The sequence below is a fragment of the Medicago truncatula genome, chromosome 8 (genome assembly GCF_003473485.1).
Source record: "Medicago truncatula cultivar Jemalong A17 chromosome 8, MtrunA17r5.0-ANR, whole genome shotgun sequence".
NCBI classification, from domain to species: domain Eukaryota; kingdom Viridiplantae; phylum Streptophyta; class Magnoliopsida; order Fabales; family Fabaceae; genus Medicago; species Medicago truncatula.
The window spans coordinates 27,574,853-27,590,647 of NC_053049.1; the positions used below are offsets into that span (position 1 = coordinate 27,574,853).

A 15,795-nucleotide genomic window follows, 5' to 3' on the forward strand; every position below is an offset into this window, starting at 1 on the left:
AATTCAAGTTAGTCGAGATAAGCTCAAGTTCTTTAAGATAGAAAGTGGTTAAAAAATTTTGTTATGTTTGTTAGCTACTTTTAAGCAAGTTTGTTAGTTTTGAATAATTACTTGTTTAGCAAGTAATGTACATAGCTTGTATATAAGTATGACGTAAACCCAATTTCATTGCTAATGTGAATAACAAGTTTTCAATCAATAAGAACTTTCTCTTGTTTTCTCTCAACTCTCAATTCTCTCTTGAGAAAACAGATAACTTGCACTGCAAGTTATCACTGCCGTGCTATCAATTCATGAGGTTGATTTGGATATGGAATTTTGTTTGTGAATGTTTGACTATATTTGAACTATAATGTTGCAGGCTGTAATGAATTCCATTTTGATTTGTATTATGTATTAATTTATGTGTACATGTTGTTATATTTAGGGATGGAAAGTATATGACACTTAAGGAGGTGTTTGAGAGTTTGGATTTGACCGGGTATTAGGGTATACATTGTCCTCTAATATTTTGATCTAGCTTCTAAAAAAAATGTGGTCATCTTATATATTTATGGACTTGAATTTTTCTAATTAGTGATGATTATGATGCAGATATGATCTGAATGTGGATTTGTTGGACGTCCATGCAGATAAGAGCAGATTTCATAGATTTGATAAATTCAACATAAAGTATAATCCTTGTGGACAGAGTAGACTCAGAGAGATATTTTTAAAGCAGGATAATCTTATATAGGGTTAGTTTAGGAACTCCAAATGGTTATTAAAAGTGTTAATTGATGTTTTTCGATTCCATATAATATTGGAGGAAGGTTTCTGGCTGAAGTAACAACGCAAGTTTTGTTAGATCTTGAAACAAGTCAATATCAGGTAAAATTTTCAGTGATCTAAGTTACTTTATTTCTCTGTGATAATTGGTATCTCAATGCATTTCTGTTGCAAAATAAAATTTTCAGATGGCAGAGTACAAGATCTCTGTTTATGGAAGAAATCAGAGTTAATGGGATAAGCTGGCAAGTTGGTTTGTGAAGAATGCTCTTTATAGTAAGAATGCCGAATGACTAATCCAGGTAGTGATTTGTTCTGGCTGTTATTCTGGCAAGTTGGTTTGTCAAATATTCTGTTGCCTTTCCTACGGATTATATATCATACTAAAATGTGCGTTGCAGGTATGCAAACTCTCTGCTTGTGACCTGTGTGAGATAGCTAGAAATTCTGTTTACCAATCTGGATTTTCACATCAAGACAAGGTGATTGAGAAGAATGTAGGAATTTCATGCTTTCACATAACCGTATTTATACTAAACACAAATTATTGACTGTCAATGGATATGCATGTTTTGAAGTTTTATGAAACGATTTAATTTTTTGGGGTTAAATAGTTTGCTCTCCATTTTCTGAGGTCAAATCCACAGACACGAACACCTGACGCTACACACGTCGGTATTGATAATAGCTTGAGAAAATGAATTAATTGAATGCAATCACATGTCAATAAATAAATAAATAAGCATCTCACATTGCATTTCTGATAAGAATTGTCCCCTCTGAATAAAATATAGAACTTCTCGTCTTATACCTCTAAAATGATACCACATACGTGAACTTTATATGGTCCAGCGACTTCTGCTTCTTCATCACGAACCATTCTGGTAACTTGAATATCTGAAATAAATAAAAGGAATTGGGGTGAGACAGGATGTCCCAGTGAGTTCCACCTATCCTAGGCTATAGGCAATCTCAGGGAACCTAGGATCGCCATATGTTCTAAACTCAACCCATTTCAGGTTTATACAGTCTTTATCATACATAACTGAGCAATCGGGGATAACTAAGATCGCTACGAAGAATACTATCATAATTTTTTGTTCGTAATGTCCTATTCTTATTCATACACATACTCATAATCATAATCATAATTCTTAACTAAAAGTTCATGTCATTAATTATACATTTTACTATGTGCATATATCTCTTCGTGGTGGCAACAATAACTTTTTATTTATTTATTTATTTTTACTTCATTACTATGAGCCGTACCTCATAGGCTACATTATCTCTTCGTTGTAGCAAATGAAGTTTCGCATTTGTTACTATGAGCCGTATAGGCTACATTATCTCTTCGTTGTAGCAAACGGAGTTTTCACATTTGTTACTATGAGTTGTACCTCATAGGCTACATTATCTCTTCGTTGTAGCAAACAGAGTTTTCACATTTGTTACTATGAGCCGTACCTCATAGGCTACATTATCTTTTCGTTGTAGCAAACGGAGTTTTCAATTTTTATGTTCGCATTTGTTTTATCTTTTTTTTCTCTCTCTTTGAGTATGTTACTCATTTCAATTTTTCTTTCAAATCATTTCTATAAGAATATACATCAACACTTTCATAACATTAATATCATATAAAGTTTCATTCGCATTATATCATAACTTTGCATAACCATTAAAACGTCGTTTATATTGAGTAAAAGTAAATAACACAATATTAACGACATGATTCAAACTACCCAAAGGGAGAGTTAACTAACTAAAGGAACTCACCTTGGCCAAACCCGTAGGCAATTTTTTTCAGCATAAAATCCAAACTTCAAACGCGTTTTCTAAATCCATTCCTAATCCGAAACATACAAAATTTATATCCAAACTGAAGGGAATTAAGTGTAGAGTCCAAAAAACCAATAATTATTCAATTATGGGTTACACAGCCAGAGATATGACCCAAATACCATAAATCTGTCCTTACCAATTTTAAACTAACATGCCAAAATATTCAGCCGTAAAGTCTAACCATCACACTCAGTTTCAACACCACCACTCCATAATACAGCAAAAATAATTCATTTCAAGGTTCTCATATAACTATTTTCATCCAATTCCATATCAATTTCTTTAATCCCAATATGCCAACTTCCAATTTAGTAAAGGACTCGCCTCTTTTGGAAATTCCCTCTTGATACAAGATGTCCTAAAGCTCCAAACTCTTACTTTCTTCTAAACTTTCTTCTTCCAACATGAAGGATTGTCAATGATTTCTCTACATGTAAGCCATTCATCCTTGGATTTGAGAGAAAATTGAAATTGGGGAAAGAAGGGATTGGTTTGGCCACTGTAGCACTATAAAGGAATGAGTTTTGCTTCCTTTAGCTTGAGTGGATGATTTAAGGGAAAAAGGAAAGACATGTAAGCAGCGGCGAAGCTGGAGAAAATTCTATGCGGGGCCATAAACAAAAAAAATTATTTTTAAAATCAGCATATGAAATTTAAGGATAAAATATATTTTTTGTCCCATAAATTATAATTTTATAGGTTTAATCCTTACAAAAATTTTATTCAATTTTTGTCTCATCTTTTTATAATTTTACAAAAAAAAAAAAGTGTTTTTAGTCTTGCGAGTGTTGTAGATACTAAAAATAAATTTAATCTGAAACTCAATTGATTCATAAAAAAAAATCACAATAATTCTGGACAATACATATTTTAAGAAGTCAATTTTATCCATAATTGATTGTTTAATAAAAGATTACTAATGTCTTTTCAATATAAATAATAGTTTATTTGTAAGAACTTATTATCTATTTCATTTGTTTCTCACTATTGTTGTTGAAATTTTCTCCGACTAAAACTAACAAACCAATACAAATAAATCTATCAATGATGTAGTACTTTTTCACTTTCTTATTTATGTTAATTTTCGGCAACCAAACTTATTTTTTTAAACACTAGAATCAATTGTTTTTTAAACACCCATTTTTTTAAACACCCATTTTTTTTGTTGATTTGAAGCAAATAATGTATGATATATAATCTATTGTTGTACTTTTGACACATGATAATTATTTCAGGTTTAGGATCAGAAATATCAGCTTCACTTATCTGGATAATGATTTTAAGTGTAATGAATTTCAAATATCTTCGTTAGAGGCTTTTCTTAACTTGTTCCATGGCCTTTTATATGAATATGATTGGTTTTGGCAAGTCGTCAACAGTAATAGTCAATATATTGAACTGAGACAGAGAGGATTTCACGAAAAGAGAGAAAAACTACAATTCACTTTCTTTGTACGAACCATTAAAACATAAATTATTTTATATTAAACCAACTTATAGTTAGAAGTTCTTCTTTTTTTTAAACATTATAGTTAAAAGTTAAAATTAATTTTTTTCACGGCATAATCAAACATTACCATAGTGTAACACTCATTTATCATATATTTGAGCCGTACCATTTGGTCACCTACACGATCACATTGAAGGTTGGCGATCAAAGATTCAAAACGTGGGAATGGATAAGGTAATTTATGTTTGGTAGAAGAAAAAAGAGAACTTTTCCACGCTTATTTCACGAAAATAATTTACTGAGTTCCACATGTTTTTAGCATAGCTCTTCTATTTTTTCCTCCACCCAATGATGAAAAGATCAATTTTTTTATTTCCTCCTCTTCATATATATTTTCTTCTCACTTTTTCATGTTCTCAAGTAAAGTGTAAAGGCATATAAACTTTTCACTTCATGCATCATATTTTGGCTGATCTAAAGTTCTAATTTAGAAACACTTGAATCAAATTGCACCAAGACAATATAGTAGCACAATTTTCGAATTTATCGATGGTAGGGATAAAGTGAATGCTTGACTTTAGACTCAAACTATTATAGTAGCACAAAGGAAACAATTACAAAAGCGAGTGTCGTATATAGGGGAAAACACTCGCAAAACAGCAGCCACAAGGACAACAAGCTACAACAAGAAAAGCCCTACCGAAGACAGAAAACGTCCCCCCTGAAGCAACAGGAAGCAAAAGAAGGCAGCGAGGAGCAAAATCTCGCCAGCAGAGAAACTTCCCAGCAGAAATGAACTGGCAAATGCCCACAACAGACCCCAAAACCAAAAAACAGCATCACAGATCACCTCCAACGACTCCCTGCTCTCGACGGATACAATCTCCGGGGTCCCAACACCATTCATAATACAAGAAAGCTGTATTCTTTTACCCACTCAAACTCCACCAAGATAAAACTTAATCTCGTCCACCATTTCCTCCACTTGTACAATCAAATTTTTGAAAATTCTTTCATTTTGGAACTTCCAAATCACCCAAATTGTAACATTCCAAATAAGCCAAAACCCCTTTCTCAACGTCAAATATCTTGCTTCCCCACTTAAACAATGAAAATGATCCAAAAGGTTTTGAGAAGGAGCAAAACAGATTCCTATCCAGTCCAAAAATTTACCCCAAACTCGAGATGCTATATGACAGTGAAGAAAGAGATGGTTCGAGGTCTCTGCTACCCCATCACACAGCGCACGATTAAGAGGATTCCGGGTCTAACACATTCGGTAAAGCAAGGTTTGTTCGATTTGGAATATGGCCCCGAAGGAGTTTCCAAGCGAATGCAACCACTTATCTAAAGCTACTAAAAATTAAGCTAGAAGAATACTTTTTTTTACTAACAAACTCATTGTCGATGCAGTCTTATTTTATCATACAATTTTAAAATCCATTTCAACTTCACATGCACTTCTATGATCCATATCAATTGGCAGAAACCCAATTCAACTTCTCCTTGTTTCTATCTAACACATGAAGCTTTCACCCTTACCTAAAATATATTAGACTTAAAAAGAAATATCACTTAGGTTTCTTAATATTCTTTACCATGTTTGATCTTAAATGTACAAATCAAATTTGAGAATATATGTCTCTAAATTGATAACAAACATGTTCAACTATGTTTTTCTGCTCAATTATGTAATGTAGAAAACTAGTAAGTAGACACCACCAGCTGGTATGACACAAAAGAATAAATATGCAACAAAAAAAATGATTAGCAAGTTCATAAATAGAAGATCTTTTCATCCCACACTCACAACGAGTCAAGACCAGAGAGAAAACAAATTGAGAGAGGAAACAACATAAATGAAAACATCACACATGATTTACGCGCTAGTTGATTCTTTTAACAGCTAGAGGAAATATATTAAGAAAATGGTGTACTTCAATCTCAAACGATGAAGAAAATTGAAAAGACAAACCAGAAGAAGCAAGACATAAATCCAAAAACCATATTGAAAACATCCCACACAAACATTACAAAAGGAAAAGAATAACCACTTAAAAATACATTCCAACGAATTAAAACTCCTCTTATACAAATGAAAATAACTAGACCCTGCTTGCGCTAAGAACCAAAGTCTTGATTTTGATTAACGACGCAATAACATCTGCAATATTAATTCTTGCTTCAGGTGAATCTTCGCAACAATTCAGGGCTAAACCAAAAATAGATGACATGTAAATCAATATGTCATCAATTTGTTCGCCAATTTGTTGGACTAAATTTGAATCCAAGACCTCCATAATTGAATTAGGAAATGATCCACTGATCCATGTCTTCAAGTTTAGTTCAGCAACAAACATATCATCTGTTGGCTTTCTTCTTGTGAAGATTTCCATTAACATGATCCCATAGCTGTACACATCTCCTTTGACAGAAACAATTCCCTTAGATCCATACTCTGCATCTTAATATTTATTACTATTTATCAAATATTCTTAAACATAATAAAAATGACTAAGTTGTTTGAAGCTAGTTAATAATTATCAACTCGTTTCTTTCTTTATTTGTTTGAAAAATCAAATAGATTTGTTAGGACTCAAAACATAAAAAAAAAATGTCAGGAAGTTAAAGAGAAGAAATGACCTGGTGCAAGGTATCCAATAGTAGCCAAAGTTTGTGTATGAGTTTTAGATTGTCCTTCATCCATGAGCTTGGCAATACCAAAATCGCTTACATGTGCAACCATATTTTCATCCAATAAGACATTAGAAGGCTTTAGATCGCAATGAACCACTGGTACTGAAGAACCATGATGGAGATATTCCAATGCAGATGCAACATCTATCATTATATTTAACCTTTGCAAGAAATTTAAGCAATGGTTAACTGAATATAACCAATTGTCCACACTTCCATTAGACATGAACTCCATCACCAATGATTTGAAATCAAGATTTGAACAACTGCTGATAATCTTAACCATATTTCGATGTCGTAGATTTCTCATTGCATTGCATTCTGCATCAAAGCTCTTTGATTTTGCCTCTGATTGCAAATCAATTACTTTAACGGCAATCATCTCACCATCAAGAAGCTTGCCCTGATAAACAGAGCCAAATCCCCCCCTTCCAAGGAAATTACTCTCATTGAATCCATTAGTTGCTTGCACAATTTCATAATAGGATATTCTTCTTGGAGCTCCCAAAGTTGACAAACCCCTTTCAAGAGAAGTTTTGTTCTTTTTCCTTTTATTATGCTTTAAAAGTATGATGCACGCAACAACCAAAATGGCTGACACAACTATGGGAAGTATGCATTTCAATATAAGCTTTTTTTCCATGGACCATTTCTTAACTTGCTTACCACATGTAGGTACTTGAAGGCGAGGATCACCGCAGAGTGCTTCATTATGCATAAATGATTGAGCTGTGAAATTTTTGAAATGTCCACCATTAGGAATCTCTCCTTGTAATCTATTATATGAGAAGTTGATGTTTTGAAGGTACAAAAGTGATTCTAAGGATTTTGGAATAACACCAGTTAACATATTTTGAGACAAGTCCAAAGAGATCAAGCTTACCATTCCATTCAGTGATGCGGGAATTGACCCATTCAATTTATTATGAGCTAAGGAGAGATTCTGCAAATTTTGTAAGGAACTGATGGTTGTAGGAATGTTGCTTGAAATTTGATTTCTTGATAGATCTAATATTACAAGCTCTCTCAAATTCCCAATATCGGGTGGAAAATCACCAATAAAAGCATTGGAGGACAAATCTAATATTAATATATCTGTGAGACCCCAAAGAGATGAAGGTATCTTAGAGTTCAAATTGTTAGATCCTACGTTCAATATTCTAAGAGAAGTCATATTTCCCAAACATGTTGGTAAAACACCAGAAAGCTTATTATTTTCTAGATACAACTCACCTAAACTCTTAATTAGACAGAGCTCATCAATGAATGATCCTTTGAGTGCATTGTAACCAAGAGACAATACTTGAAGCTTCTCTAGCCGTTTGACTGATCGAGGTATTGGTCCATTTATATTATTGTTAAACAGATCAAAAGATAGCAAGTTGGTCATGTTTCCAACTTCTAGGGGAATATAACCACCAATTCCACATGATTCTGCCCTGATGTATTCTGAAGTTATGTTTCCAATTGACTTAGGAAGATTGGATATATGATTACCTGATAAGTCAAGATATTTCAAATATCTACAATTTGTCAAGGAAGTAAAGAATTGATGAGAATCTTCTATTGTCAATTTGTTGTTATATATGAAAAACATTTCAAGGAATCTTAAATCTCCAAAAGCAGTATTGGGTAGATTTCCACTGAATGCATTTTCGTCCAATGCGATTTGACGGAGCTTAGAAGAGTTGAATATGTTATTTGGAATATTTCCAACAAAATTGTTTTGATACAAGTGTAGACGTTGCAGGTTAGGAAGGCTATATCCTGTATTTAATGGAATTGTGCCTGAGAGGCTATTCTGTTCAACCCCCAAATCAATGAGTGATGACAAGTTGAAGATTTTGGAAGGAATAGATCCACTTAAGCTATTGTTAGACAAGTATAACACCTCAAGTTTATCAAGATAGCCAATCTCCTCGGGAATCGTACCTGAAAATGGATAAGAAACAATGTTATTAAGGTGGTATTTCTCGAGGGACAATAAACTATAAGACCACTTTTTTCCTTTTTTTTTTTTTTAATTGCAGAGCTAACACATACTTCATGTCATGTGATAAATAGGATTGAACAATATTTGACATTTTTAGAAAAATAAAAAAAGAAATTAAATTTAAAGATAAAATAAAATGGTAAAAAGCTAAATAAAAAAAAACAATTTGTCAAAAAAAAAAAAAAATACAACGAATTTGTCTTTGGTGGAATATCACGAATGCTTTTCAACCGTTGGATATTTATTTTTACGTTGGACGATGTTTGGTTTTCATGTGTTTTGGTTTAGCTATCTATTCACGTGTTTACGGTTGGCAATATATAGAAATCCTTATAAAGAAATATTACAATAAAAAACTTAAAATTTAAACAATATCATTAAGGGTGTAACAGTTTGGTTTGGATCGGCTCTCAATCAAAAAAATGTTCAAAAAGGAACCAAAGCAAACGAATCGGTTTGGATCGGTTCGGTTGATCGGTTTATTTGAAAATACTATTAAAAAAAATTCATATTCTCACAAATTTGTATTTCATGCATAAAACATACGTCATACTCAAATATTTCATGGAATTTGTATTTCATGTTTTGTTTTTTCATGTTATCTATTTTTCAAACAACTTTTTATAACTAACCTTACTCAATATTTCAATGGCATAGAAAACGATATATTTTCAAAAGTTTAAAGGCATAAACATGATAAAACTAACGAACATATGAATGATCTCAGCAGTGATGAGGAACGTTGGGATAGATCATGGGCGTGGTTGATGGCTAGGGTTCCTATTTTAGTAGAAATGAAATCGAGTCTGAGTGATGACATGAGATGATGATGGGAGAAAGTGAATGGATTAAGTAGTACTTTATGTTGGGCTTTAATTTTTTGCATACTCATAAGTGTGTGTGTGTGTGTGTGTGTGTGTGTGAAGAGGGATAATAGTAGTAAAATGAGGAGTGAGGTTAGCATCGGTTAGATTCATCTGTTTCTTGAATCTCAAAATGAAAAACTGAGAACCAAATCAAACAAGATCAGTTTTGAACCAAACCAGACAAGGTCGGATACATTTTTGGTTTGATTCAATTTGAACTTTCAATTTTATTGGTTTTATCCGAACCGCTTACACCGCTAATTAACATAAGGACATAGTATTAAATGTTAACTCTCACCAGAAATGTGTAGAATTTTTTATTTTTTTTAACAAGAGAAATGTGTAGAATATTATCTATGTAAAACTCTCCTTTGGAGCTTATTAAATGGGTAGATCATGTAATTTGTAAGTCAAGTAAGTAAAAAGCAAGCTAATATGAAATCAAAGCACCCTTTAAAGAAATCATGAATGTGTAAGTTAACAACCTATTTGACAAAAAACCTATTTGACACAAAATTTAAATACAAGACTAGTTTTGTAAGTTTACTTTAATTAATTTAAAAAATATCATGTTTTTAAATTCCCCTTTTCGTGGGTAGTTGTTCCTGCACCCTCTATGTTTCAGTACGTTTTTTTTTTTTTGACAAATGGCTTAATACTTGTGATGTTTGATTCCCATTTTTTTTAATAAATAATCAATTTAATCCATAAACTAACACTCTATCCTCAATTTAGTCTTTAAACAATTAAAATCCACTAAAATATCCTTAAACAATGAAAAATACATCAATTTAGTTTTCAAACTACCATCAAAAAAACCAATGTTGCTAATTGAGAGAGTAAATAGTTAAATTGACTGTTTCTGCATTTTATTATTTTTTTAATAATTTCTAACAGCTAATTGAGGGACTAAATAATTATAGGATTAAATAGTTCAATTGATTGTTTGTTCATTTTTTCTTTCTAATTTCTAACAGGAGTTTTTTTAATGGTAAATTTTGTATGTAAATTGTTGTATTAGTTTTTTTTCTTTATTGGAATTTAAACCCAATATCTCCTACTTCTTAACTCTTAGCTAAAAATAATTCAGCTACCCAGATCCCTTCATTTCTAACGTAAGTTATATTAAATCTTTTTGATTCATTTGGGATGAACCTTTTCTTATCAACTGAGTCTTTTTTTATCAAGAATGCTATTAATATTTTTGAACGTTGAGCATTATTTCATGATCGATGATGAATATTGTCGGAAGCATTGTGGCTAATAAAAAAAGACTTATTTTTTCACCCTATTTATTTATTTATTTATTTATGGCGTGTCCTATTGTTTTTGATGAAAATTTCAATGTGATTTTTAGATTCCATAATATGAAATGAGTTTTCCCCCTGTATTTAGGTGGAAAAAAAAGGATTTTTTCACCAATTTGAATTTTAAAATCCGAACACCTTGCAGATCCTCTCCCATTTTCATAGACAATTGAGATCTCAAGTTTATTGCATATGAACTTGACAGGGAGAGGATTTGGTGTCTTTAGCTTCGCTGCCTTTAGTTCATTTTAGATGAGAATCAATGATTAAAATAAATTAATTAGATGATAGAGAATTAATGGTTTAAAGAGAGATAGGAACAAAAGCCATCAAAGGCACCTAAACCAAAGACACATAATCCTCTCCCGTCCTTATATTATCAATCAACTCATCCACCTCTCTTTGAACTACACCACTTATTATGTAATTGGCCACTTGCACCATATATATATATATATATAGAAGACGTATGGAAACATTGGGGATCAGATAAGTTGTCAAAAATCAAGTTCATTGTTTTATATTCTATTCTCGATTATTTTGGGCATTGTTTATGAAGCTCCAAAGTGCTGGTCTCGAGTGCACGAGTTCAGATACATAGTTGTGTAAACCTTGGGGAGCAAAACCGGATATTGGATTGCACCGGAGGTCCACCGAAAATTTGCTTTCATTTCAGTGACTTTTTCCACGGCACAACATCTCTCTTCTATCTTTCCAAAATCTATTTCCTATTAATATTTCCAACAGTAATATATTGTTTACCTCTCGCTTTTTACTTTGTATCCCAATGGTTTCTTAATGTACAGTCTTTCTATAGGAATCCATTCAAAAAGGCATACTTCTCGTCCATATGAGGAGCTCTCAACTCGTGTTTTTCAACTTGTGAGAGTACTATTCTTACGGTATTTTGTCATAGTGGTATGAATACTACATGTGCATATCACGATCCTTTCCCTCATAATGTCTACAGAAGTGGAAAATTTTGTTCAACTTCTCTAAATTTTTCTTCTTCAAATTCTGGAAGGAAACCGTATTCCTTTTAGTGAGTAATAACATCTCACTTTCCTTCTTCGATGAAGACCACATCTCGACTAATTTATATCTTGTTGATGTTCATTTTTGACAACATGATTCCCTTTGAACTTTGATGATAACCAACAAAGTTGAATTTCTAGCTCTTGTCGTCAAGTTTGGCTTTCTTATCGTCTAAAATATGAACATATGTGACCCTCAAGTGTGATATTCTAGAATTTCTTCCACTCTATGCATCTTGTGATGTTTTTCACACACTAATTGTTGGAGATCTATTAGTTAATTAGACTACACACGCCACAACTTCAACCAACAATTATTTTGGTAGTTAATTCATATCCTCGGTACGTCCATATAGCTTTTAATTATCTGCAAGCTGGTTCTCTCCATAATATATAGCTTTGTTATTCTTGAAAAAAAATCTTATGATCTCTGCTTCAAGAAATAATCTCATGTGTTTTCTTCAAAAATCATTGATGAAAAGAAGTTATTTTTGCCTAGTGAACTTGGCTTTGATCGATCCACAACCGTCCACATTTATTCAAAAATTTCATCATTTTGTTGTAATTTTTTTTTGGATAATAAAATTGTGAAAAAATCACTAAAAAAAAGCTATTTCAAATAGTTTTTCATAAAGAAATAAAATAAAAACTAATTTAAAGATGTCATTTTGAAAAAAAATGTGATTTTTACAATGTAAAATTTCGAACGATGAATATTTAAGTTAGAGAATGTTAAAATGTCTTTTTTTAACTTATGCCAAGAAGTGAGTTTGAAATAACTTCCACTATTTTCTAGTAAATTTCCAAAAAATCCATTTTTAAAAATACAAAGAAAAATTCATTTTTTAAAAATCTATAAAAAAACGGACCTAGTATTGAAAGTTTAATAATGCAGCCTTCTTAAGTGATTGGATAAGAGGAAGGAAAGCAGGAGAGGGGGTAACGTCTGGAAAAGGAAGAAATAGGTCCCTCAAAGTATATGTACCGTCATTCTTCTTAAAGTTGGAATAATGCATGTATACATCTATTCCACATATGGTTATCTATTGAATAGATGAGATTGCAAGATGCACAAAAATTATAAATCCAATTCTAAACCATATTATGGTTAACTATGGTTATCTACCAAATATGTTATGGATGTGAAGCAGATTGCAAAGGTGCATATAATAAAAATACTTCACAACAATCCTTATTATATAGGAGAACATGTATTATAACTTTGATTTTGCCCCACCTTAACACTCAATAGTCAATACAGCCTAAAAATGATTCATTGTGTTAACAAATTGTGCATGGGATTAAATTTATATAAACTGAGGAATCAATTACTCCCTCCGTTCTTTTTTAAGTGTCTTTTTAATGTGAATTTTTCGTTCCTATTTAACTATCTTTTTGGTATTTTAAGGGTACGATTTATCAATTATACCATTTGTTAATTACTTTTATCTTTTTCAATAAAACTAATTAATGCTATCTATTTGGAAAACTAAAGTTTGTTTTATTTTAAGTAAAGTTTGTTTCTTATTATCTTTAAATTTAAACAAAATTTTGTTATAAACAATGGTTTCAAGAAGAGTTTAAATTCTATAAATAAGATGAGTAGCAATTGTTAAAAATTTTAAGTGTAAAGTAAAAGAATAAATTTGAGAGAAGAAAAATAAAAGACTTCATGAATTATCGCGAACGTGTGAAAGACAAATTGCATGCAAAAGATTGTAAAAAAATGATTTGGGGTTTTTGTTCTAATTGAAAGCTAGATTCATCTTCGCATATAAATATCTTAGATCAATGACAAAATAAATTCTCACCAAGTTTCCTGGACAAACGCCATTACGCAATCTTCTTGAAAGTACGATATGATATACATTTTGTAAACTTAAGCAGCCACAATACCAAAAGAAGCAGTAGGGGTGCCTTTGAGTCATCGTTTACGAAAAGAAAAAAAAAGTAGCACAATTTTGGTTGGAGAATTAACAATAGCATGAGTTAACATACGTAGGGATATTTTTGTCATTTACTTTAGAAATGAGCAAAAACGTATGGGTAAAGAGCAGATTTCTTACATTTATTTCTTTCCGTTTCTTTTTTATTGGGTTGGGTCATAGTTAAGTTTCTTTTGTTGTGAAAAAAAAAAAGGTCATTTTTTTTTTGGTTGAAAGTTGGGTCGTAGCTTATTTTTATTTTCAGTGTTCCAAAAGTTAAATTAACTTAATGAATTCTTCAAAAAAAAGTTAACTTAATGAAAAAAGAAATAAAATAATGTTAAAAAAGGGTTATAATTTAAATACAATTAAAAGGGTAAGTTGGTCATTTAATGTTCAAAATCAATTAAAAGGCTTATCCAATCACTTTTAAATAAGTGTATCCAAACATAATCAATTCACATCCAACTTACTTTTAACCAAAATCAATTCTCCTAAACTCAATTTTATCAAAATCAATTCTTACTCCCGGCCATACCAAACATACACTTAGACTACACCACTTATTATTTCATTAGACATAACACTTTATTATCCAACTACACACATGTACACACACTTCATTAAATTTAGTGATCAGAAAATTGTGAAAATAATTTATTCTGAATTTTTAATTCTATTTCTTAAGGGTTAACTATACATTTTTTTACGAAAAGTTGTTCATATTAAAGAACATTTTCAATTAAGAGACTATTTTATTTAAGAATATTAAAAGAATATGAGTCTAAAATAAAAAGATAAAATTCAATAAAAATAAATAAATGAATGCTTTTTAAATGCTTCTATAAAATGTAAAATAATTGAAAATGATCAATATGCATCTTATTTCGGGTAAATATGTCGAGATAGAAAATAAAACATACCTGTCAAAAAGTTTGATGCTAAATTTATGTATATCAATGATGTGCAGTTACCAATTGATCGTGGAATGCTTCCTTCAAATTGATTGTTGTGTAAATTACAGTTTTCAAGTTGAGGTAGCTGATTGAAAAAATCATTTGGTAAGTTGCCATTCAAATTGTTATAGCTAAATTTGACCACCCTCAAAGAAGTCATGCTGTTAAACGATGGAATTTCACCTGCATGTGTGTAATATTAATATCACATTAAATATTTATTAAGATAAGACATCAAATTTTCTGACTTAACATGTTGTGATCTTGACTAATTTTCTCTTTTTGGACTGGAATTATTTGGTGTTCTGATGCTCTGTTTTTATTTGATTAGCGATTTTACAGGTTTAAGCAATGTATCTGATTTGCTTGTGTCTTCTTGTAATTGAGGATATCTTGTACGTCTTGTGCTTGGTATTGGTGTTAGTAATATTTTGCTAAAAAAAATAAACAGGTAATTGGGATGATATTGCGAGAGTATTTTGACTAAAATATGCTAGTTGGGATTTTAGGAATCAACACTATTTGATGAGCTTCTTTATTGGTTAAAAACGTATGAATGATATTTCGAGAGTATTCTTAATAAAATATGTTTATGCATGTCCTTACTTGTTTTTTCCCTTTCATTTTGAATAAAATTTGAATTATAAATAAAATAGATATATTTATTAACTACTCTATCGTCACGGATTGAGATTATTTTTTTCCAAACAAGCGGTGAAAGAATTGAGGATCCTATAAGGCAAATACTTTTAATTTTGTATTTTTACTAAGAAATTCTTTTACGAGGTAAGAAGAGTTATGGGGCTTTTTAGCAAGCACAATAATTTATCTTATAATCAATAGATTATAACTTATAAAATCATATGACTAATTAAAAATGATCTACTTAGTTACCGTTATTTGATTACGAGTTTATAACTAATATGTTTACTGCTTTAAGCTTATCATTTTTTTTTC

General features: G+C 31.1%; 1 protein-coding gene across 1 annotated transcript in view; it reads right to left on the reverse strand.

The window, feature by feature from the left end:
- Positions 1–5,950: 5,950 nt before the first annotated feature.
- Positions 5,951–15,795, reverse strand: part of LOC25502822 (probable LRR receptor-like serine/threonine-protein kinase At3g47570) — a 35,139-nt gene continuing 25,294 nt past the window's right edge. The window contains exons 4-6 of the mRNA XM_039828492.1: positions 14,806–15,021; positions 6,704–8,689; positions 5,951–6,518 (exon numbers count right to left, since the gene is read on the reverse strand). Coding sequence (XP_039684426.1) covers positions 6,166–6,518; positions 6,704–8,689; positions 14,806–15,021 — 2,555 coding nt within the window. The 3' untranslated portion in view covers positions 5,951–6,165. The remainder of the gene's footprint in view (positions 6,519–6,703; positions 8,690–14,805; positions 15,022–15,795) is intronic.